This window comes from Liolophura sinensis, chromosome 11, assembly GCF_032854445.1.
Source record: "Liolophura sinensis isolate JHLJ2023 chromosome 11, CUHK_Ljap_v2, whole genome shotgun sequence".
Classification (NCBI taxonomy): domain Eukaryota; kingdom Metazoa; phylum Mollusca; class Polyplacophora; order Chitonida; family Chitonidae; genus Liolophura; species Liolophura sinensis.
This window is the reverse complement of record NC_088305.1, coordinates 25,679,314-25,705,711: the sequence shown is the minus strand read 5'-3', so window position 1 is coordinate 25,705,711 and position 26,398 is coordinate 25,679,314. Positions and strand designations below refer to the sequence as shown.

The window sequence follows — 26,398 nt, the reverse complement described above, 5'->3', positions numbered from 1 at the left end:
GCTATGGTTTTAGTCTCTATGCAGTACGTCTGTCACACTGTCGTCGCTGTTTTGATTTTACTCTCAATGCTGTACGTCTATCACACTGTCGTCACTGCTCGGGTTTTTCTCGCTATGATGTATGTCTATCACACTGTCGTGGCTGGTCTGGTGATTCTTTCTATGCAGTACGTCTATCACACTGTCGTTGCTGCTCTGGTTTTACTCTCTATGCTGTATGTCTATCACACTGTCGTCACTGCTCTGGTTTTACTCTCTATGATGTATGTCTATCACACTGTCGTGGCTGGTCTGGTGATTCTTTCTATGCAGTACGTCTATCACACTGTCGTCGCTGCTCTGGTTTTACTCTCTATGCTGTATGTCTATCACACTGTCGTCACTGCTCTGGTTTTACTCTCTATGCTGTATGCCTATCACACCGTTGTCACTGCTCTGGTTTTACTCTCGATGATGTACGTCTATCCCACTGTCGTCACTGCTCTGGTTTTACTCTCTATGATGTACGTCTATCCACTGTCGTCACTGCTATGGTTTTAGTCTCTATGCTGTATGTCTGTCACACTGTCGTCGCTGCTCTGGTTTTACTCTCTATGCTGTACGTCTATCACACTGTTGTTACTGCTCGGGTTTTTCTTTCTATGCTGTATGTCTATCACACTGTCGTGGCAGGTCTGGTGTTTCTTTCCATGCAGTACGTCTATCACTGCTCCGGTTTTACCCTCTATGCTGTACGTCTATCCCACCGTCGTCTCTGCTCTGGTTTTACTGTCTACGCTGTACGTCTATCACACTGTTGTGGCTGGTCTGGTTTTACTCTCTATGCTTTAAGTCTTAGTTTATGATCTCTATGCAAACACAGTATAGCAGAGAAGACAAGAGACATGACATCACACCATCCATACATGGACTTCAACCTTTCCGCATGTATGTAAGGTGTTTATTCAAGCATATTCTGCATATGACGGCATTATTCTGTGTAGATTGATAAAATTATACTTTTTGCAAAGCCCCGAAATTAGCCAATCCAACCAAAGTTGTTTCATTGATCACAAATATCAAATCATAAATGTGCATAAATTGCACTGAAAGTTAGGGTAGCACTCATAATTCACATCATAAGCTTGCACTGAAAGTTAGGGAAGCACTCATAATTCACATTATAAGCTTGCACTGAAAGTTAGGGTAGCATTCATAATTCACATTATAAGCTTGCACTAAAAGTTAGGGTAGCACTCATAATTCACATCATAAGCTTGCACTGAAAGTTAGTGTAGCACTCATAATTCACATTATAAGCTTGCACTAAAAGTTAGTGTAGCATTCATAATTCACATCATAAGCTTGCACTGAAAGTTAGCGAAGCACTCATAATTCACATTATAAGCACATTAATTTTTTTAGTTATGACAATTTCTCAACGTTACCCCCCTGCCAAATGACTGCAAAATTAATGACTCCTTCCATCTTGTAGCTGCAAACGAAACGAGTTCGAAGATTATTAGCAGCCGACTCTCTCATTTCGTATAGAAATCCATAGAGAGAGACATCCTGCCGATGATAATAACTTGTTTGTTGTTTACACGCTGCATTGGCTTTCTGCGAAGTCCAAACAGCAGAAACACTGACATTATCGACATCATTGTAAAATTTCAAATATGTCAATTCAAAAGAGCCAAGGTTCACACCAAACCTGCCCAGTTCGTAAGTAAAATTGCATGGTGTGATTCTATAGAATGATCGCTGTACAGGTGACTGTTTTGCTGTTGAGGTGTTTGTAGGAACAACTTTGTTGAAAACGGCTGACACTTTGGGAACACCATCCTGTGATATGACTGACTGACCAACAAGGAGAAAACCATCTTTCTGGTAGCTCGCTCGCAGTGCTTCGTGCTCGCTGGCGGCTTTATCGCAGTAAATAATTTGCAGTTTGTTGACATCTGCAATCATTTTTTCAAAGTTTAAGGCAAGAAAAGTTTCCCCGCGGTAATCGTAGGCCTCCATGAGGTCAACTGAGTAGCCTTGTTCCTTTCCTTGAGTGACTTCAGTCTTCAGGTCTTGGCAGGGAACATGGGACAACAGATACGAAGAATGTAACGACTTCCGCCACACAATGTTAAAGAAAACATCATTTGTGTCCGAGAGGGCGTTTATATTTTTTGGTGAATAACCCCACGATCTCATTTTATTATTGTGTTGTTTTACATCGGTAAGTGGAATCAATACACCAACAACCTCTTCGGAATCTGCCGAAACTATCTGCGTAGGTGAACCAGTTGTTTCCATCAGCCTTGGTTGCCACAGAGGCCATTCATCGATATACGACAGCCCATATTTTATCATGCCGTCAATGTCCATGTCTTTTGCCCAGGCATTGAAAAGCACCGCCCAGCTCAGCCCACATTGGTGCCGCATGACAGTGCATGATGTTCCCTCCATGGCCCCCGTGTGCCCCCACGACCCCCCAGCGTCCTGAATGTCCCACCCTAGGCCATACCAACTGCGCACCACGCTGCTCTCGTAGTTTGGGCGTGCAAACATCTGCCTTAGCGAGTCTGCAGTCAGAATGGAGTTACCTGCCCCTGGCTCCAGGGAATTAACAACTGAGATAAGGACAGGTGCAGATGTCACCCAACCCCCGTATGCCCCTGTTCCCGTCATTGCAAAGGAACCATACGGAGGTGACACTAGGCCGTCTTCCTCAAATATGGACGGATACACCACAGGATCCTGGTTGTGAAAATACTCCACCTTTAAATGAGAGAGAGCAAAAGGTAGACATTTTAATCTAAAAAAAAAAGAAGCTGTCCTCTGTTAACTACACTGAACATAGAATTTAGATCTGAGGACAGGATATTTTTGAATGTTGTTGTAACTTGCGTTAGTTCTACAAGTTTTCTCTTTCCAACAGTTAAACAGGAAAGCCTTGTTTTATTCACCCCATTCCCAGCGCCCAATCACGAAGGTCCGAAATAGTCCACTCATAAAACTTAATGTTTCCGTAAGCATCTTTTCATCTAAGAAATGTTATAACTAAATTAGTATCCTATTTTCTATCTAACAATGCTGCTATGCACCATTTTTTTTTGGAGAATGCAGGAAGACTTTAAGCACGAAGCATCTTTCTATCTGAGAATGCAACAATGATATAATTACAAGTATCTTCCTATCTGAGGAGGCAGCAAATTATAGAAATACAAAGCACCTTCCTCTATGAGAATACACTGCCTGAGAATGCAGAAATCCTACAAATACAAAGCAAAAGTCTTTCAGTTACATGGAAGCAGTTAGGTTTCTGTGTAAATGAAACACAAATGCCTAGACAGTAACATCGCCCTTCAGCATTATGCATGTTCAACAGGCACCCGGCCCCAGGATCACGAAGCTGTGTATTTAAGTCAGACTTGGTCTTGCTTTCAAAACTTTTCACTGCACAAAAACTCAGTACACTTAGAAGTTGTTATTTTAATACATATATTCAGATATTTCACAGAATTTCATAACAAAACAGAAAATTAGTGATGAAGTTTAAAGTTAAGTTCAGGAATAATACCACAAGTTAAGATTAAGTTTGATGTAAGTCTATGACAGCTTCGTGTTCCTGATGTCTGATAAACTTCCTTTTTAAATACCACAGATGAACAATAGCTGAACGTGCTAGCGCAGCACAGTGACACAGTAGTGTCGCACTAGTACCGTCACTGTGAGTTCAAGTCCAGCTCAGGCTGGTTTTCTCCCTGGTCATACTTGAGGTCTGTCTGTAACTTGCGGATGGTCGAGGCTTTCCCCCAGGCTCTGCCCGGTTTCCTCTCACCACAATGCTGGTCTTTGTTGTACAAGTGAAAAATTCTTCAGTATGGCATAAAATAACAAATAAATAAATAAATATAAACTATAACATAATAGTGGCGAGACCAACTACATTTACACATCTGAGCCAGAGAGGTTCCCAGTTTGTTTACCCCTGAACTTCCAGCCAGCACTCACCTCATCAGACTGTTCTACATCCTTTTTTTCTCGGCCGATCTTCATGGGACTGAAGCCCCTTTCTGAGAACAACTGGGTAACATATTCCTCATAGGACGTCCCAGTCACCGCTTCTATGATAGCTCCCAGCACCAGGTAGCCAAAGTTGGAGTAGGAATGACGTTTACCTGAAATTATATTTTTTTACTAAATTGGTTTTTGATGTACAATCCACACATGAATATTTCACTTCCACAATACACATTGTGGGGGCTCAATTCTGTCAATGGACAACAAATTTGTAGACTCTTCCCTCCTCCCTGGTGATAGACTCTTCCATTCTCCCTGGTGATAGATTCGTCCATTCTCCCTGGTGATAGATTCTTCCCTCCTCCCTGGTGATGGACTCTTCCATTCTCCCTGGTGATAGATTCTTCCCTCCTCCCTGGTGATAGATTCTTCCATTCTCCCTGGTGATAGATTCTTCCCTCCTCCCTAGTGATAGACTCTTCCATTCTCCCTGGTGATAGATCCTTCCATTCTCTCTGGTGATAGATTCTTCCATTTTCCCTGGTGATAGATTCTTCCATTCTCCCTGGTGATAAGATTCTTCCACTCTCCCTGGTGATTGATTTTTCCATTCTCCCTGGTGATAGATTCTTCGTTCTCCCTGGTGATAGATTCTTCCATTTTCTCTGGTGATAGATTCTTCCATTCTCCCTGGTGACTGACTCTTCCATTCTCCCTGATGATAGACTCTTCCATTCTCCCTGGTGATAGATCCTTCCATTCTCTCTGGTGATAGATTCTTCCATTTTCCCTGGTGACTGATTTTTTCATTCTCTTTGGTGATAGATTCTTTCGTTCTCCCTGGTGATAGACTCTTCCATTCTCCCTGTTGTTAAACTCTTCCATTCTTCCTGGCGATAGACTCTTCCATTCTTCCTGGTGATAGACTCTTCCGTTCTCCCTGGTGATAGATTCTTCCGTTGTCCCTGGTGATAGATTCTTCCATTCTCTCTGGTGATAGATTCTTCCATTCTCCCTGGTGATAGATTCTTCCATTCTCCCTGGTGATAGATTCTTCCACTCTCCCTGGTGATTGACCCTTCCATTCTCTCTGGTGACAGATTCTTCCATTCTCCCTGGTGATAGATTCTTCCCTCCTCCCTGGTGATAGATTCTTCCATTCTCCTTGTGATAGATTCTTCCATTCTCCCTGGTGATAGAATCTTCCATTCTCCCTGGTGATAGATTCTTCCGTTGTCCCTGGTGATAGATTCTTCCATTCTCTCTCGTGATAGATTCTTCCATTCTCCCTGGTCATAGACTCTTCTATTCTCCCTGGTGATAGATTCTTCCATTCTCCCTGGTGATATATTCTTCCATTCTCCTTGTGATAGATTCTTCCATTCTCCCTGGTGATAGACTCTTCCATTCCCCCTCCCTGGTGATAAGATTCTTCCATTCTCCTTGTGATGGATTCTTCCATTCTCCTTGTGATAGTTCCTTCCATTCTCCCTGGTGATAGATTCTTCCATTCTCCCTAGTGATAAGACTCTTCCCTTCTCCCTGGTGATAGACCCTTCCATTCTCCCTGGTCATAGACTCTTCTATTCTCCCTGGGGATAGATTCTTCCATTCTCCCTGGTGATAGATTCTTCCATTCTCCTTGTGATAGATTCTTCCATTCTCCCTGGTGATAGACTCTTCCATTCCCCCTCCCTGGTGATAAGATTCTTCCATTCTCCTTGTGATGGATTCTTCCATTCTCCTTGTGATAGTTCCTTCCATTCTCCCTGGTGATAGATTCTTCCATTCTCCCTGGTGATAAGACTCTTCCCTTCTCCCTGGTGATAGACCCTTCCATTCTCCCTGGTGATAGATTCTTCCATTTTCCCTGATGATAGACTCTTCCATTCTCCCTGGTGATAGATTCTTCCATTCTCCCTGGTGATAGATTCTTCCATTCTCCTTGTGATAGAGTCTTCCGTTCTCCCTGGTGATAGAGTCTTCCGTTCTCCCTGGTGATAGATTCTTCCATTCTCCCTGGTGATAGATTCTTCCATTCTCCCTGGCGATAGATTCTTCCATTCTCCCTCCCTGGTGATAGATTCTTCCATTCTCCCTGGTGATAGAGTCTTCTATTCTGCCTGGTGATAGATTCTTCCATTCTCCCTGATGATAGGTTCTTCCATTCTCCTTGTGATAGATTCTTCCGTTCTCCCTGGTGATAAGATTCTTCCATTCTCCCTGGTGATAAATTCTTCCATTCTCCCTGGTGATAGATTCTTCCATTCTCCCTGGTGATAGATTCTTCCGTTCTCCCTGGTGATAGATTCTTCCATTCTGCTTGTAATAGAGTCTTTCGTTCTCCCTGGTGATAGATTCTTCCATTCTCCCTGGTGATAGATTCTTCCATTCTCCCTGGTGATAAGATTCTTCCATTCTCCCTGGTGACAGACTCTTCCGTTCTCCCTGGTGATAGATTCTTCTGTTGTCCCTGGTGATAGATTCTTCCATTCTCCCTGGTGATAGATTCTTCCGTTCTCCCTGTGATAGATTCTTCCATTCTCCCTGGTGATAGATTCTTCTGTTGTCCCTGGTGATAGATTCTTCCATTCTCCCTGATGATAATAAGTGGCAGATGATGTTCATATGACCGTTTTTATTTGCCGAACATAAACATATCATCTGTTGTTAAGACAAACTTGTCCCAAAGATTTATCAAATATTTTACCTTGCTGAACTTTCCATTATTTGCATTTCAGGACATACGCCACTACAAATCACAACAACAGATCAGTCGTGGTCAAATTTGCACCCAGTCACAGACAGTGACTGCTTAAGTTTGAGGTCACAGCTTCTTTTCATGGCCAATATTAAACATGGCAACATTTCAAAATAACACTTTTTACTAGGCATTTTCAATTTCTCCATTGTTTTAAGTTACTGTGAAAGGGAGCACAATTTCCAGCCCTATAATTTCAATGAAAGAGATATTTAATGTAGTAAGCATGCATCGAGCAAAGGCTGTTCAGTGAAAATCAGCACCCACCTTTCGTTTATTGCGAGATCTCACGACATTTCTGCGAATGTGACTTATTGACAGGGAATTACTTGGGGTCTAACTGTATAACAAAAAATTCGAACTACCAAAAAATTAATCTTATGTGCATATGTGACCATTTAATTTAATAGGGGCCTCCATGGTCGAGTGCTTAGTGTGCTAGCATAATGACCATGATGAACGTGGAGCCCCTCACCAACACAATCACTGGGAGTTCCAAGATCACCTTAGCCTGGCTTCCTCTTCGGTCATACACGAGAAGGTTTGCCTTCAACCTACGTGGTCGTGGGTTTCTCCCCTGGGGTCTGCGCGGTTTCCTCCCAACACAATGCTGGATGCCATTTGTATAAGTGAAATACTCTTGAGTATGTGAAACACCAATCAACCAAATAAATAAATAAAGTACAAGTATAACACATGGAGGTCATTTCTAAACCAGCTCTAGCTGGTTGGGTTGCGACCTTTAGTACATGAATGAACGAATGAATGATTATGGCTGAGCACTACGCTGGCAATGTTTCAGCCATAATGGCCTGATGCTGCAGCCTCAAGTCAGAAGGTTTATCAGGTACCGGGTGCAGGGAAGTGGTCTACCTTGGGCACTCCAGTTCCCATCATCTTGAATGCAAAAGTGAAAGTTTTTAAGAATGGAAAATTAACACCAATCAAATAAATTCATTCTTTTAATTTTTTTTTTTTCAGTTATTTATTTATACAGGTGTTTGAGCTACCTGGAGAGAACTGCAGTTTCCTTGTCATCATGTACGAAATCAGTTCATCCGTCTTCGTCGGACCGCGATGACCTGTGATCTTCTCCAGCCTCCAGAACACAGGATCTCCCACTTGATCTCTGTCCCAGCCTGCAGAATGCTGCAGCAGGTGGCGCACTGTGATTAAACGGAGCCGCTTATCTCCCTTGCCTGACGGTCGGTACCAGCTGAGAACCCCCTTGTGGCCAAAGACGGTGGCATCCAGGCCTAGCTTCTTTTCTTCGTATAGTCTCAGGATACAGATGGCAGTCAGGGATTTGCTGATGCTGGCGATTCGGAACAGCGAATCAGACTGAACTCTTCTCCCAGCACCTGATATGCCATAACCTGGAAACGCAAGATTCAAGAACGCACTCTTCAGAAACACATAAATGCATTAAAATGACATTTTTGATGCCAAAAATTTTTTTCTGATAAGAAATGAAGTAAACTTCACACACACAAAAAAATGTTAAGTGGCCCTTTATACATGTAGGTGTACAAATCCATCAAGATCAAGACAAATGTGTCACTCGGAAAATGCTAAAAACGCGCTGAGTGAATTACAGTATGTGTAATACTTTAAAAATTAAGTTTTTGTTACATTTGGCTAATGAAAAAAGATAGGAATTAACACTGTTAAAAACAAATTCCCAATAAAACCTTTTTTTTCATCAGATGGAGGTTGGTCAGCCAATTACATATCTATCATATCTATAATGATGACCTGCGCAGGATGTACATTTAACGTCACAAAGAAATCACAAGTTTTCCATGTTTACTGACTGACAAATCCCTTGCTTGAAAACAAGTTTTCCATGTTTACTGATTGACATATATCTTGCTTGTAAACAAGTTTTCCAAGTGTACTGACTGACAAACACCTTGCTTGTAAACATGTTTTCCAAGTTTACTGACTGACATATACCTTGCATGTAAACAAGTTTTCCAAGTTTACTGACTGACACATACCTTGCTTGTAAACAAGTTTTCCATGTTTACTGACTGACATATACCTTGCTTGCAAACAAGTTTTCCAAGTGTACTGACTGACAAATACCTTCCTTGTAAACAAGTTTTCCATGTGTACTGATTGACATATACCTTGCTTGTAAACAAGTTTTCCATGTTTACTGATTGACATATACCTTGCTTGTAAACAAGTTTTCCAAGATTACTGACTGACATATATCTTGCTTGTAAAAAAGTTTTCCAAGTGTACTGACTGACAAACAAATTGCTTGTAAACATGTTTTCCAAGTTTAATGACTGAGATATACCTTGCTTGTAGACAAGTTGTCCATTTTTACTGATAGCCACACTGGCACCAGGAATCCCCTGCTCCTTCATAAACGTGGTAATCACATGACTGAACTTTTCCATCTGCGGACAACCTTGAGAGGGGGACTCATTGCCACACAAACTTCCTGCACAAGAAACAGACATGTACATATAAATCGTGTTTTTACTGATCTGTATTTGTTGCATTCTCAACAGCTTTTACCTGTACCAATTTATTTATTTATTTATTTGATTGGTGTTTTACGCCGTACTCAAGAATATTTCACTTATACGACGGCGGTCAGCATTTTGGTGGGTGGAAACCAGGCAGAGCCCGGGGAAACCCACGACCATCCGCATGTCAGACCCTGTCAGACCTTCCCACATACAGCCAGAGAGGAAGCCAGCATGAGTTGGACTTGAACTCACAGCGACCGCAGTGGTGAGAGACTCCTGGGTTGTACCAATTTAATGCTGATCGATAATGAAATGGTCTGAAATGAACACAGGAGATTACATTTATTTGACCCATTTGATTGTTTGTTAAATGACAATTTCAAGTCTTTTTACAACATTTACGAAACGTACGACTGGGATCATTTTAAGGGTGGAAGTGCCTGGGGTAAACCACTAGGGTTTGGCAAGCTGCTGACATTAACTTCCCACATGTGATGTACTGACTTGCACGAGAAAAGAGAATGATCCATTTCATCTTATAAAATTCATCTTGCAAAGCTGCCATGCAAATAAATGAGAGTTGGATTCAGTGCACAACTTCATTCATTCATAAAAAAATAAGCATATAAGTTCAGTTTTTGTCGGCGGTGACAGAAAAACAATTGTTCAGCCCATGAACTGAAACTGTGGTGAGGCCACGCATGTATAAATACCTGACAGAACACTGTAAGTATGGTCAGTGACATCCATGGTCCAGTAGGCCTACCCATATCGCACCCACACCTGTCCAGAAGGGCATCAGTTCTCCAGGGTGTCTGTACAGTTCAGTGTCACTGCACAAACCTACTAGAAGGAATCCAGGGGCCACTTTCACAAAGATGACGTACTTTTATGATATCGCACATATAGAACAACTGTACGTTAACAGTGACGTACAAAATATCCTATAACAAATCGTATGCCGCTTTGTGAAAGTGGCCCCAGACATTATTGTTTAATAAATGTAACAACAAATGTTTAGAGCGCAATTCTGGTCAGAAAACAAATTGTGTAGAAATATTACAATGATATGAAAGAAATCCTACGGAGTAAGCCTAACACTATGTTTCAATAGGATTTTGATGAATAACACTGTTTAACCCATACAACTGAAGATTCCTTGAAAAGCAAAATCTTCGGCTGTGTCCGTAAAATTTTGCTGATGTGACGAGATAATATTCCCTGTATGACGTTGAATCAGGCATTTATGCTGGGATGACATCAAGAGCATTTGAAAGGGCAGCGTCATTTGTGGATATACGTCAACAATTGATGACATCATGTGTTTGTGGGTGACGTCACACCAGGCAAAGTAGAAGAGACAGAAATATTTTATTTCCGTATACTCTGACGAAATATACAATATCGGCTTTAATTCACTGCAACATTTTCACGATTTAGGAAAACAATTCAGACTATCCCAGTCATTATCAATTCACCTTGCTTTTAAGACACAGATGTTTTGACACCAAATGAGCTCTTTAATACCAGATTTAACTTCAAGCCAAGTCTTCAATTATGTACTTAGCCTAAAAAAAATTGTATAACACTATGACAAATATGAATTACAACTGCTGCTGTTATACTCTAACTTTGGAGAACTGCATTTGGCTGCTGAGTTTGGCTTGAAATTTAAATATAAAATATGACTTCACACCGGTATTAACAAATACACTTTCGAACAACTGGGCCCTGTATTTTGTACTTGCGGAAGTTTCACTTTCGGTGCGAACTACCGGTTAACCAGGAGTTGTGACTAAACAAAACGGATCGGTGATATGTTATACAAGATTAATTTACCAGTAGACTTTTCATTCTTGTTAATTTTGGTCAACTTTGGTTTTCCTAAAACCCCGAAATTTGTACATCCCACGTTTCAAGAGGTGGTTTACAGGTACAACTCGGGAGATGTACTTGACGGCGGACCGGAAAAATGTATGACAGGACCCAGAAAAGACTCGTACCTTTATTTTTAGCTGCTTTCCCAAGCTTCCGGTCTGCAACAAAAGTTTAATCCGTTCACTTTACTTTATTTTGGTCTTTTCAGGACATCAGCCCAATTGTAAATCAAGACTCCTCAACATTTCCTTGCTCATTTAAATGGCAATTGTGAATGGAATTGCATAAACACTTCTTCGTTCTAGATAACTGCAAGAGCCTTAGCCTTGAGAAGTGTTTGTATGAAGTTATCCCCCGTTAATCTGAATCAAGAAAATGGCAATGCAAGGAGGTGCTTTGGATATTCTCCGCCTTCCTGATGATACTTTGTTGAAGGTTTTTTCATACCTCACCTCTGTGGAATTATGGACGTCATCCAAAGTGTGCAAGCGGTTTGAGATGATCTGTTTTGATGTATCTCTTGTCAGGTAATTCCATTTTCCAAAATCATTACATATATCACGATATATGGACCCTTTATTATGACCGAGACGTATGAAACTTCGTTTTGATAATGCCAGCCACTCATCTGTGTACTTCTGTCGTGTTTAGTTTAGGTTAATTAGGAAAGGACTTATAGAGTTTCCTTAACGTGTGGTCCACCGACAGATGCGATGATAATATTAGGCTGTTCTCCCGGCCTCCATTTTCTGTCATTTCAGTTTATGCTCTTTTTATTTGTTTATACAAAAGTGATGGGAGTTTTATAGTTGAGGTTGTTGTCACGTGGTAGAGTGACGTCAGTTCATTGAAGAACCAGATTTTCACTGTGAACATATAAGAAGGGGAACAGTGACTAACAAAAGCATCAACTTAGTCTTACATTTGTCAGGATTTGTAGCCAGAGTCTGACAGAGTTCAGCCAGTGATGGCCTCGAAAAAACATCAAAGTGATTTCCATTAAGAAACCTGGTACAATCACCTATCCTTGTCAAATATTTCAAGGCTGGCAGTAATGAACACGTGTGATTGCAAAGACTGTGAAGATATATTTGACAGCAAAGATTTTTAAATGGAGCATGCTTTAATGTCAGGTTGGGGCCATTTTTGACGAAACCAAAATTTGACAAAACTATCGTTAGCGAAATCTCAGACAATAAGGATTGGTAACTATAACAGTATTCATAGTAGTTGAAAAGACCATCAAATCTAAGCAGCTAACTAAATGTTTAGGAACATTGTAGATGTATATGTAGAATTAGGTGATTTTGGTTCTGACTTCCACCCTATTTCTGTTTGCAGACATACCTGTTTTGAGGCCTCTTATCAGTTGAGTGATGAAATCTTGACTGGATATTTGTCCGCAGCCAGTACGAGGATAGAAAATCTCAATTGTAATCATTGCTATTGGCTGAGTGGACAGGTGTTACAAAGCACACTTCGTCAGTGCAAAAACTTGCACACCTTGTCTGTGATAGACTGTAACTTAACACCGAAGCGCTTGTGTGGAGTTGTGGCAAGGCTAGAGAAATTGGAGAGACTCTCTTTTTCCGTGGTTGCAATTCGTGACTTCTGCGTGGAGTTTGCCACTTCACCTGGTGCTCAAGAACGTTTTCGACAGCTGAAGGAGCTTGTGATTCATTTCAAACGCGGATGGCGTGGAGTGCAGGATTTTACAATTTCCATCAATGTTGTCCAACAGACCACATTTCTTGAATTCTGCGAAAACTTGGAGAAACTGTCTGTAATTGGAGCACCAAATAGCTTTCCAAAAGATTTGCTCCGTCCGCAGATTGAGAATTTTTATTGCCTCAGAAAACTGAAAGAGGTAGGAATTAATGACAAGGTGGATCCTGCAGCCCGTCTGTTCTTTTTTGGCATCCTAGGCCAGTTGCGTGACCATGACATTTCATTCAAGACGGTCCTTATTCCGGCTGCAAACTTTGCTCAGCTTCAGAACCGTGCTGAGTTCAGGAACTGTTTTCGATACTCCTCGGAACTGTGTTATTTGAATCTGTCTAGGATTCAGGCAGATATTATGTCAGTGACCAGCCCTGTGCCATCCATTTCTCAAGGTCCCAGGCTGCTTTATCTCAACATTTCCGACAACTATAAGGCAGACAGCAGTCAGTTGAAAACGATTGCGGAATGCTGCCCGAACTTGATAAGCCTGAATCTACAAAACTGTCCATATATATTGATGAATGTAAGTATACTCTGATCATTGATGAATCCTGGAAGTACAATGTATAAAGTGACAAATGTAAATATTCTGTGATGAATGTAAAGTACAGTGTATATTCTGACAAATAAGTATTTACTCCAATGAATGTAAGTATACTCTGATGAGTGCATGTATACTATGATAATCCTAAGTACAATGTCACTGTGTTTTGTCGTAAATGTAAGTGTGTATTCTGGACAATGAATGTAAGTATACTCTGATGAATGTAAGTATACTCTGATGTATATTGTGACAAGTAAGTATCTACTCCAATGAATGTAAGTATACTGTGATGAATGTAAGTATACTGTGATGAATGTAAGTATACTGTGATGAATGTAAGTATACTTTGATGAATGTAAGTATGCTCTCATGAATATAAGTATACTCTGATGAATATAAGTATACTCTGATGAGTGTAAGTATACTCCGATGAATATAAGTATACTCTGATTAATATAAGTGTACTCTGACGAATGTAAGTATACTCCGATGAATATAAGTATACTCTGATTAATATAAGTATACTCTGACGAATGTAAGTATACTCCGATGAATGTAAGTATACTCTGATAAATATAAGTATACTCTAATGAATGTAAGGCTACCCTGATGAATGTAAGTATACTAACTTAAGTATACTCTGGTGAATGTAAGTACAGTGTCACTGTGCATTGTGACAAATGTAAGTATTTGCACTGGAAAATGAATGTAAGCATACTCTGTTGAATGTATTAAGTATACTGTTGTGCATGTAAGTATAATAATGTGATAAATGTAAAGAGACTTTGTTGGATACAAGTAGGTCATGATGAATGCCAGTACATATACCTATATATCATGATGAATACCGTGTGAAAGTACTGTACATGTCTGTTGTCAGGGCCAAGTACAAGGACATCCGATACCTTCTAGAGGTGCTCAAATTACAGTATATGTTACAAAAGCCTAAATTATGGAGAATACTGCCTGATAAATCGAACACAAATGATTTATAAGTAATTTTGACATTGTTCTTTGGTATGTACATGTGTAAAGCAATAGTTTCAAGTTTCTTAATAATGAAAATGTTGCAGCCCTGTTTAGCCGTCTGAAAAGGATGCCCAAATCAAAAAGCCCTGTGGAATCCTGCATGTATATTGTGACCATTTTGATGTATGCAAGTATACACAAATAAATTCTGTAAGCAAATTGAGTGTCAGTATAATACAGTGTTAATTATAATTAAGTGAACATTTCGTTACAAGGGCAATAAATACAAATCAAAAGAATAAATTACTTCCTTTTGTCATAGACTTGAGAACAATCGTTTTCTTTCCTAACTGGTTGTACACAAAGTGTAGCATTTTTCTAGTTACACAAGGGTGACTTAAGAGATTTTTATGAAGTTCAGTGAATTTCTGATCAGAAAACCTTAAATCTTTGTATCAATGTAATAATACAATGTATCGTACATGTGTACATGGTGTTGTAAGATGAGTCTTGTTGCAATGCGTAGGAATTTTGAAGTTGACTAAAGTTGTATTTTGATGTTATCCTGCTGAGCTCGGATGGGTATGCACAGGAGAAAATGTTTGTTATTTGTCACATTGTGGCGCCTGGATGTGAAATATCAAAATATACTAACAAAAGTGATGTCTAAGGGAGTAAATTGTCACTTTTATCATTGAAGGCAATCCTAACATTTCACATTTATGTAAATAATAGAAAACAATACTGTATCCTTTTCAGAGTCAAACAGGAAAGATGGAAACGTGTGGAATCGAGGCTCTTGTGAACAGGTGTTCAAGTCTGCAGGACTTTAATCTCAGTGGCGTTCACGTTCATTCTGTAGATGGACCTCATCCTGTCCAGACCTTGTGCAGCCTCGTCTCTCTCCTTAAAGGTCTGACTTATTCATTTTATGAACTGCTGTTTTACTCTGCACTCAAGAATATTTCATTTATACGACGATGGCCGGCATTATGATTGGAGGAAACCGGGGGAAACTCACAACGATCCGTAGCTTGCTGCCAAACCTTACCACGTACGACCAGAGAGGAAGCCATGTCCCTGGGATTACGAACCAATTTGAGACTTAAGTCAAAACTTCATACATTAAAAGATACATGAAATGCTTTGGTTTTATTTCTTAATGTGCAGATTATCTCGTTTAATAACATATAACATAACAAAGAAATTTTTCCGTTTTCACTTTTGTAGGGGGGGGATGTAAAAATGGCTTTAAAGTGCAGTTTTCTGAAGGCCCCAGCAGCCAATCCAGAAATGAACTAGTTTACAGCGGTGTTGTCAACGATAATATCTGTTTAAATAGAACTCTGTAGGGGACAGACCGAATGGGTCTGGCTGATTGGGAGTCGGGGTGTGGGGAACAGACCGAATTGGGTAGGTGTAGGGCGCGGAGGGGGCGCTCAGCGGGCCTGAAAAAGCCATACAGTATCAGTGTACATGTCACCTTGCCCACACTGCATGTATCATTTAAATTTTGTATGTTCTTTTCCGTTATTTAAATGAAATTTGTTGTATGATAGCTTACTCAGAATTTACCTCGTCAAGCAAACTTTTCACCTTGTAACATAAGAAACAACAATTTTAAAGTGATTTGAAATTTTCTTAAAAGTTAGAACGGGCTGTGTATCTGTGTGTGTTTATACAGGGTTTTCATTTAGAATTAGAGACGGAGGTCAGAGTTCAAAAGTAGGCAGCTGAATTGAAAGTAATCATGCCATAATTACTATTGATTTAAATTGTAAGAATATTCAAAGTAGGCAGCTACAGGGAAGGTAGTAGACAGCTCCCTGCTGCCTTGTACTTGCCCTTTTTTGAACACCTTATTTATACGTGTATGTGTGTCTGCGTGTTGAAATGTAAGCTTGCTTGCTAGTAACATTTTGTGGTTTCCTCATGACTCTACCAAGTTTCCTTGTGGCTCTACCAAGTGTCCTCTTGCTATTTTGCTATCAAGTTTCCTCTGGGCAGCATCTACAGAACCAGCTTTTCTCTTGGCTCTTGGTTCCCACGTTCATTGTGTTCAAACCAAAACAATCGTCCAGAAATGAAATATTTTCAGTTTTGCTTAAAATACCTAATAGGCACGTGTACATACGTGTAATTTTACATTTTTGTGTTTTTCTCAGGCTTACAAAGACTGGCTCTTCCAGCATGCTGTTTGTGCACCCCTGAAACAGAAGAGGCCATTCCCACCACACTCGTCGGGAAGAAGAAGGTGCGTGTGTCTTACAGTGCCCCCCAGGGCTTTGGGAAGAGACGGCGACTAGGTTTGGATTCATCCTCTCAGTCACAGGTGAGGTGACCTCAAATTGTCCAATGTGTCATGATCAAATAACCTGACAGAGGCTATGCCGGAGATTTGGGGCAAGAAATGGATCAGCACAAATCCAGTCAAATTTTTGCTGTTATTGAGCCCAGATAATTAATTTTCACAAAATATTAGCCCTGTCTGTGCAAGTATACTTCATAAATTCAGAAAATTTGATCTGATTAGTGACTGTGGATTTTCAACTGAAAAACCTCCAGGGTAGCCTCTTTTTAGTGGTATATTAATATTGTTCGTATTTTTATCAGGGCTCCAACATTATCCAGCTGAAAACAGTGTAAGTCGTTACAATTTTTTTTTTTACTTAAAACATAAAAAACAGTCTTTGGCTACAAGCTGTCATGGGTGCTGACAAATATGCAACATAAATAAATGTGCGTATAGCTAACAAATCATATTTATGTCATGTTTGAAGAGTCTACACGCGAGATTTGTGGCAAATTGTCAATGAGCACAAACCATATCAGATTTTTGATATTGTTTTAGAACAGCCCAAATAATGCATGTTGAAGTCTGCAGTTGAAATATTATCATGATGACTGAAACCTTTCAAAAAATTTGATAATGTAATGTAATTGATAGCTTCTAATTTTTAGCCCCCACATAGGTTTTATGTCATGCACCATCCAAATGTTGACAACAAATTGGTTTCTTAGTAAAAAACAATGCATGTACTGAGCTGAGGTTTTGCACACATGTACTGTACAATAACACAAGGGGGCATGTGTTGAACTGTTTTTGCATTCATTTACAGCGCAGTAACACGAGGGATATTTTCCATTCTTGATTCACTGTGTGCATATTACATGCCATAAATTAATACAAAATTCCTGACTTTGGTGCTGTAGGAATTTAGATGAATGTTTGCATTTATGTCTCTTACAGTTTTTGTTTGGAATTGCAGGCCTCAACATCAGATGGTTGGTTTCATGAATCACAGGAAAGAAGCTATGAGCTAAACCACCTAACATCGGGATGCCCAAATATACAACATTTTGAGTTGATCGGGGCCGGGTTCAGGTCCGTCTTCAACAGTTTGGTGCCCATCAACTTTCGACGACACAGTTACACAGCTTGGTATGTGAGAAGAAAAATGCTTCGTACAATTCGCTGACCATGTAAAAAGGTGTGCGAAAGACCACAGATCTTGCTGAATTGGTTCTTTTATGGCATCCTGTGCTTTCTTGTTGATCCCTTGAGCTTTTCAATTACATTGTATTTATAAAGGAATTCAGAATTTTGTAACATTGAAAGAGGATATTCAAGATATTTTTGGCAAAAGATCCACAATGGCTAATGAAATCAAAGTTCCTGTATTTACAAAGAGTAGCTCAAATTGGTGCCTTTCGATAAATATCTGATTTGTATCATTTACAGTGTAAATTCACACGACCCCAAACATTGAAAAAAGTTAATGCGACAAGCTTTATAAATTTTAGGAATTTTATTTTATTACTGTATTTTGAATTGTAGCATGTGCACAGACGAGGTTGATATTTTGTGAAAGGAATTTTTTGGGCTATTATAAAATTGCAGTAAAAATTTGATTGGATTTGCATTGTTTGATTTTTGGGAAATTTCTCTCGTATAGTCTCTTTAATATTACTTCCATGTGAATGGTCAGCGGAGATATTGTCTTCTGTCATTCTTGGGTACGATGTAACACACGAGTCAAATAAATGAATAAATGAACTGTCTTTATCTGTATATAAACTGTGATTGGCGTGGTAACATACTAAGCTGTCGTACTGTCTCTTAAGACCATAATTGTTATCCTGAAAGCAGTGAAGTTGTGACACTTTCTTTACAGGTACATCTGACATAACTGTATTTTTTCTAAAATTTCATCTCTTACTGAATTAATACCCATTCTGCCAGATTTTGATAGCTCTATTGATCTTAATGTTTGTTTGGAAGTTAGCATGATGTCTGACTGAAAAAACAAAGTTTCAGCACCAGGAGTAATGTTTTGTTTCTTTATTTCTTGTGTCTAAATTTGCAGTTTTTTGTGTGAATTTTTAGTTCTAATACCGTTTACATCACACATGTATAATTAGTTTACATACATTTCTTTTGGCTGTAGTGCGGAGGCCCACACAGTGTCTGATGATGACCTTATGCCAATATCCAAATGGAGACAGCTGACCTCTCTTCAGTTATCAGGACTCCCAGGTGAGGAGGTGCATTAGGCCGGTTACCATGGCAGCGGAATTCTATAGTACATGTAACAGTGTTTATGGATTTCCATGGTAATGTACCAGTGGATTTCCATTGCAGCCATGCATGTTTATGATTTTAATGATATCTTCTAATTGTTTGTCTTCTGAGTATCACTTTTTGACATGTGTACAAAATGTACCTGATGCTTGGATACACTTTTGTCATTTCAAATGTAGTATAAATGTAGTAGTACATGTAGTATCTGTAGAGAGCTTTCCACATCTGCATTAGTACTAGGGGCCTATGGCACTGGCCGATGCATGTGCCTACCTATACTGTGACGGAATGTTTAAACCATCCGCACAGACAGTGACAGTTGTCAGCTGAGTATTTGCTCAGCCAACCAGAGGGCTGCAGTGGCTTCCGTTACCACACGGATAGCCAATCATGGGGAGTGATTTGCATATCAAAGACCACTCCAGCAAGTTGGTACTCGAACACCCCACTTTTCCAGTCTAGTTGACTGCTGTAGCAGGTGAGCTGGTGGGATTCTCTGAGTGCCTTTTTAACTCCTAGGCTACCCGACCAGCTGCTTGATACCATGCGAGACATACTTGGTTTCTACATGCCATTGTGTCTCACCGATGTCCTTAATTGATGTACACAGGATTTTTAATTCATTAGTTATTTAATGCAGTTTTTCAGCTCTTAAGTGCTAATGCTGTTTCTTTGACTCTTTTATAGTGATAATGCTTTTTCTGTGGATCTTTAGTGTGAATGCTGGGGGGGGGTGGGGGTGGGGGTTGTGCTTTAGTGTTTTAGGCTACCAGATCAGCTGCTGGATACCATGCGAGACATACATGTACTTGGATCTACAAGACTATATGCCATTGTGTCTCACCAATGTCCTTAACTGATGTACACAGGATTTTCGATCAATTAGTTATTTTATGCAGTTTTTCAGCTATTCAGTGATAATGCTGTTTCTTAGACTTTTATAGTAATAATGCTTTTTCTGTGGTTCTTTAGTGTGAATGCTGGGGTGGGTGGGGTGGGGTGGGGGGGGTTGTGTTGAATCTTTAGTCCTTAAATTTTGTTTATTCAAGTCTTTAGTGTTAATGCTGTGTCTTTAACTCTTTAGCCTTCCTACTTTGAAACTTTGATTTTAACACCGTTTCTTTGACAAATTCACGCCCATCATGTTTCTTCAACTCTTTGGTTTTAGTGCTGTGTCCTTTAGCTCTTTAGCCTGCCTACTGTTACTTTGAAACCTTGGTTTTAACACCGTTTCTTCGACTCTTTCGCGTTCATCATTTTTCTTCAGCTCTTTCACCTTAACGCTGTTTCTACATCCCTTTATCAGGGATGTTGCACGGTAAGAGCCTGGTTCACATTGCCCGCGGCTGTCAGAAGCTGGAGTACCTCAGGCTGGCGTTCTTGGGTTCAGGGGCCCACTGGGGATATCTGCCCACACTTTGTCAGGCGTTGAGGGAGATGAACAATCTTAAAGACTTCAGGTATAGCTACCCTAGTCCACTTACACTTTCCCCCTCAAAAAGTGCATTTTTAAAAGCAAGTATTAAGATGTAGCTCAGCACTGAGAGGTTAGAGCAAGGAAACAGGACATGTTGGCCAGATGTCAGTATAATGTGACTGAAGTTGTCATGAATATTACTTCTGGTACTGAATTTTATTTGCCAGTATTCATGTATTCATTTGATTGGAGTTTTATGCCGTATTCAAGAATATTTCACTTATATGATGGCGGCCAGCATTATGGTGAGAGGAAACTGAGTAGATCCCGAGAGCAAACCTACGACCACTCACAGGTTACCACATGCGACCGCAGAGGAAGCCAGCATGAGCTGGGCTTGAACTCACAGCGACGGCATTGATGAGAGGCTCCTCATCGCGCTGGAAGTATAATGTAATACTACTCTCCAAAGAAAACTCAAAGCACCTTTCTAAAATCAGTAGAACTCACTGTTTCAGGAATAATGTGAAACTTAATCATATGCTAATTTGTAGGGTCTTTGCCATTATGATCGTAACATGAGGCAGCACCAAAATACTACTGGCTTTGGTGCTCTCCTTGGTGGATTTGATGTTATCCTGCACTTGATTCTTTTCACAATAAGTGAACAACTTTTTGCTTCCATATTACTCTGTCTGTGACACTGAAGAGCCCAAAAAAAAAAAATGATTTATGATTTCCTTTTCACAAATCGACCAGTAAACCAACACAGACTTGGTGTGGCCTGGGACGTACTTTCTCATATATTTAACAGCAGTAAATTTTTAATATCATTAGCCATAAATTGGACACATTTCAGATTTCATCAGCATTGAACAGTATGTCTAATAGAAACACAGGAATTTGGAGACAGTAAGTTATTGACAGTGTTTGTGTTTGCACAGCTTTGCACTTGATGAAGATGTCACCAGATGACGTGTCAAATGCTCATCATTAACTTGCCAGAGGTCGTTGGTTTGCCCAGAGTACCCCAGTTTCCTCCACCCAAAAATTGGCCACCATCATATAAGTGTAAAATTTCATATTAAGTATGTCAAACAACAATCAAATAAAAAAGTACATTAGTGGATGAATCCTGTTCATTGTCATCTTATCTTCTTGTAGGCTGGAACAACACAATGTTACACTTAACGCCATCTTTTTTGAGGCCCTTGCGACTTGTCAGAAGTTAGAACGACTTTGTGTAGTATCTCAAAATGGCACATTAACCGCAGCAGCCCTAGAAACCTGCATAGAGAAGGTTAGTTTGTGATTTCTCCTCTCAAATTATTCACCATGGTTTCTGGCACCTTTCATACAGGTTCTTTCTGTATTTAGAGAACTGTACTGTTAGTTTATATGTCATTTCACTTTGGGAGATCCCCTTTTTCCTTGTGCCTGAAAATGAGTGTATAGTTCATGGTTTCATAAAAAGATCTTGTTTAACGATACATTAAAACTTAATATAATTAACAGTAAGGTAAGATTTTCAGGCAGAATGCTTTTACTTTAATGTTGTGTTGAAATCGTCAGTATATTAATAGAATTTTTGAAACTTATCATACTTGCCAGTAATTAAAAATACTACAGATATTCAGAAGGACTTTTAGGTAATCAGCCATTTGTTAAAATTATCCGAAAAAAGTTTTGTATTGGTCATAGGGATGCATCATGGAAATATTAATTCATAGTTTCATCTAGGAAATATTCATTCATGATTTCACCATGGAAATGTTCATTCATGATTTCACGGTGGAAATGTTCATTCATGATTTCACGGTGGAAATGTTCATTCATGATTTTACCATGGAAATGTTCATTCATGATTTCACGGTGGAAATGTTCATTCATGATTTTACCAACAAAATATTCATGATGTCACCAAAGAAATTTTCACGCATGATTTTGTGATAGAAATATTCATTCATGATTTCACTCTGAATGCTTGAGCTACAACACATTTCAGATAACAATAATAAATGAGAAAGTTGCTGTTTTGGCAGATTTCATCCTTGGTAGTCATACAGCTTTTCACTGGGGCGACACTGACACTGTCCAAGAAACTACAGGCTGATTTGATCTCCAGGTATGATACTTGTAGAATTAGATCTGTTGTGCACCTGTCACTGTAACCCCCAAATATCAAGAGTGTTGAATTGAGAGCAGTTTATGAGCCAAATGCGCATAAATGCCTGTTGGCTCCAGAATAAGTCTCACTTTATAAGATGATTGGCTCCTGCGTGCAGGCTGTGTACAGGTTGTGTGCAGGTTGTTTGCAGGCTGTCTACAGGTTGTTTGCAGGCTGTGTGCAGGCTGTGTACAGGTTGTGTGCAGGCTGTGTACAGGTTGTGTGCAGGCTGTGTACAGGTTGTTTGCAGGCTGTCTACAGGTTGTTTGCAGGCTGTGTACAGGTTGTCTGCAGACTGTGTGCAGGTTGTGTGAACCTGTGAAAGAAAATTGCTAAAATCTGCCTTTGTAAGTCTGTATCACTTGATCTTTTGCAGATCTTGTCACAATGTTTATGGTTCTGTCAGACGATCTAAGACTGTCTTTCTTTTTTCTTTTTGTTATAGGTACAGCGTCAGTAGACCAGCTCTGAGTGTGGTTATTTACCCCGCAGCCCATGATGAACTGCCCAACATGATACGAGGGATTCCAGCCAAACACTACGACAGTTTTCTCTTACTCGACTCGCATGTGGCAACAAAACCAGCCGACTGGTGACAAGTTAACATTCAAAATGTCATAGGAAAGAAATTTAGAGATGAAAAGTCAGCAGGAGTGAGAGAAATCAGGGAGGGATTACTGTTAAGGAGAGGTTACAGTGGGAGTTGAGCCGAGGAGTCAAAGGTCAAAGGGCAAAAAGTGGGGCGAGAGGTCATGGTGGGAGTTGAATCAAGGAGTGATAGGTCGAAGGTCAGAAGGTGGTTTGAGAGGTCAGGGTGGGAGTTGAGTTCAGTCATGTCAACGAGTGATAGGCAAAGGTCAGAATGTAAGGAGAAGTTCACGGTGGCAAGTTGACAGGTTGGGGAGAGGTCAGGGTGGGAGTTGTGAGAGTTATGGACCTGGGACAAATATGTCAAAGGTTAGATCATACAATATTCAAGGTTTGAAATTTGGGATCAAGTTTTGGGTTTAGAGTTTATGGAGAGGGGTTCAGAACAAAGAAGCAAAAGGTCAGAGGCAGAATGAACTATAAAAGTTTGAAGAATGAGATGTTAATGAAAGGTCAAGGGTGACATGTTAAGGTCATGTCATGACCTGTCCATCATTGTTTAACTTTGGAGAGAAAAAAAAAATATCCTTAATTACTGGACCTCAAAGGAAGGAAAGTCAAGCAACAATTCACATTGACAACTAAAAATGATGGCAGGCTATTTTGATTGGATTACTATTAGCATTCGAAAGGTCAAGCATTCGTGCACAGAAAACAAAATGTGTATTGATTTACATGTATGTGTGATTTACAAATGATTTCAAGATAAGCAAATGCTTTCTGGGCTGTGGAGAGAACTGTGGCCAATCACAATCAAAAGTGCTTTGAGTAAGTAAGAAATTTAGTATGTGTATTATGTAAGTACTGGGTCACAATGAACCGCCAAAATCTCACACAGATCAGGAATGGAAATGAAAATGTAACCTATTCTGAGGTAATTCCTTCTGAATTATCGCCTAGAACAACTTTTTGCTTTCACAATTGCTCCATGATCCTTCTTGATCACCAGTGCTACTAGAACTGCGAGGAAGTTTGACCTAAGTAAGTAAGGTTACTTTATAGCAGAACCATGACATTATTTTTTTTTTTGGCTTTTTCTGCTTCCTTCACACAGGAGGGTGGTCCAACAAGAGTATGGGAGAAATTTGTTTTGCTACAGGAGATCTTTTGGGGAAGTTTACAAGTTGGGTTAGTCTGGTTGAAGTATTCATGGCACAGTCGGTTCATTTAAAGACCTGAAATGTGTTGGTGCAAAGCTGGGACTTTTTGGGTTCAAATTGTATGTATATGCATGTGTCCTCGCATGTAAATTTCTTCGCTACATGTAAAGATCAAATGCTAAAAATATAATACTGAGTGCTATTGGCTGAATTATGATCTTCTGTTTTTTCCTTATCTTTTTTTTTTAAGTTATTGTCATTTCATAGGAGACATACACAAAATTGAAGATTTGTGTTTCACTTCCAGTAATTAGCCATCAGGATAGAGTGTATGCATGTAGGCTTGGGGTTTAGGGTTGTACTCCAGTCATGTGACGACGAAAAGGCGTTAGGTGTGTATGCATGTATTGTGTCTTCTCGGGGCAGTCCATGCTGCCGCCACTGAAATATAGTGCTGAAGACACCAAACATGACACCCCACTCAGTCAGATTACACTGACACCGCGCAAACCAGTCCTGTTTCCTTCCTCTAACTTTTCAGCACTGAGTGACAAGCAAGGCAGCAACAAGTACCATTTTTAAAGTCTTTGATATGACCCGACCCAGGTTTGATCCCAGGGTCCACTTTCATGAAGCTCGCTTAGCTAAGTTTGTCCATGCCGACATATGTTGTAGAGATATAAAGAGCACTTAGCTAAGGGCTATACACAAAGTATGCCTCACAAAACAGGCACCAGCTCTCCCAACTTTGCAGTGGACTCTCTAACCTTGCATTAGGCCACCAAAACAGTCCATCAGAGTAGAGAAGCACATTGAGGCCGGAGTCAGGTTTGAACCAACAACCCTATATTATGGTGAAAAATGAGCGCATGAGTGAAAGCAAGTTCTATGAATTCCTGCAGGATCTGTGAGTGGTAAACTCATTGAAATACTCACAAATGGATTACTCACATTCCAACCAGTGGGAACTAGATTAAAGCTCATCTTTACGCGATTGTTAGATGTTCTGCGGTCTTATCTGAGATCCAATTTGAGACGAGCCAGTGATCAAGGTTCCCAGTCAACAAGACCACAGCCCCAGCCAAACTCAGGGCAAGCTGTTCTATTTCTCGCCCACTGCAGAAATGGGAACAGGGGTAAAGCAGGGTACGGCAACATAGGTACTAGTTGGTTGACAACCTGCAAAAATTTCTCATTTCAAAGGTAAACTGTGATGTAAAATTTCACCCATGACAAAGACACCTAATTTACCTGAATCTGAAAATTTTTCGTAAGGTAGGTTGATATAATACTGGAAAAATGTAAGTTTCAACACTTTGATTTTGCATCGAAAAATTTCATTCGAGGAGGTGCAGTTTGCACTATGTTACTGTCAGCCTTCCTCACATATGTGTCATGTGACTTTCAAATATGCACGAAGGTCGAAGACAAGTGGTTGTCAACAAACAGACTGTACTAATGGTCCCACAAGTGTCCTCAGCTGCTCATCAGGTCTATATATAAGGCCCCATGAACAGAGAGAAAGTGTACTAATTCCTTGCCAAAAGCTGGATTTGAACCCCACACTCAGGCCTGTCTGGTCATCCAAGCTGAAGTAGGTCAAATACATGTATCGTCACACTGCATTTCTCTGTGGCTTTTTAGACATGAAGTGTCACAGCATACATGATAATGTAGCCTGGTCATTCGGGCCTAAATGTTGTATATTTAAATACATGCAACTTGATTAATGTGAGAAGTGCATTAAAGAATTGTTACATACCTGAAGGCCTATTTCTGGTACCGGTACCGGTAAGTTAATTTGTGAACAGAAAACATCCAAATAAGAAATAGGCCTATACATGTATATGTCAAGATAATTTTACACGTATAAATTAATTATGACAAGTCCGGTTTGAAGAGCAGGACGAGAAACAAACTTGGAAGTGCTTCTGACTATGTGGATTTTAGTGGCACTGACATCAGCGGGGTTTGACCCCTACGTGCGGGTAGAAGTTCTGCATATCTTGGACACGTCGAAGATTCACGAAGATAAATTAGTATGCTTCGTGTAATTCCGGCGTGCGTTTTCTGCAATCAGAACATGCTCGGGGTACATCATTCCTCGCTGACGGCCGATCGGAAACAC

The 26,398-nt window shown here is 40.0% G+C and overlaps 2 protein-coding genes across 3 annotated transcripts; one reads left to right on the top strand and one right to left on the bottom strand.

The window, feature by feature from the left end:
- Positions 1–520: 520 nt before the first annotated feature.
- Positions 521–11,128, bottom strand: LOC135477588 (uncharacterized). 2 transcript variants are annotated; one of them, XM_064757746.1, is made up of 6 exons: positions 11,083–11,128; positions 9,957–10,086; positions 9,066–9,212; positions 7,768–8,133; positions 3,988–4,154; positions 521–2,751 (listed from the first exon to the last, which is right to left on the bottom strand). In XM_064757746.1, the coding sequence occupies exons 2-6, from the start codon at positions 9,991–9,993 to the stop codon at positions 1,405–1,407; spliced, it is 2,064 nt and encodes a 687-aa protein (XP_064613816.1). In that variant the 5' UTR covers positions 9,994–10,086; positions 11,083–11,128; the 3' UTR covers positions 521–1,404. The 2 variants fall into 2 exon arrangements, with proteins under 2 accessions (XP_064613816.1, XP_064613815.1); XM_064757745.1 differs by lacking the exon at positions 11,083–11,128 and having other exon boundaries at positions 9,957–10,471.
- Positions 11,129–11,522: 394 nt separating this feature from the next.
- LOC135477954 (F-box/LRR-repeat protein 18-like) lies at positions 11,523–23,217 on the top strand. The gene is made up of 10 exons (XM_064758190.1): positions 11,523–11,648; positions 12,463–13,366; positions 15,116–15,269; positions 16,522–16,688; positions 17,626–17,798; positions 18,805–18,893; positions 20,245–20,398; positions 21,520–21,655; positions 22,398–22,480; positions 22,968–23,217. Exons 1-10 carry the CDS (start codon positions 11,620–11,622, stop codon positions 23,116–23,118), a joined length of 2,040 nt encoding a protein of 679 aa, XP_064614260.1. The 5' UTR covers positions 11,523–11,619; the 3' UTR covers positions 23,119–23,217.
- Positions 23,218–26,398: the final 3,181 nt, after the last annotated feature.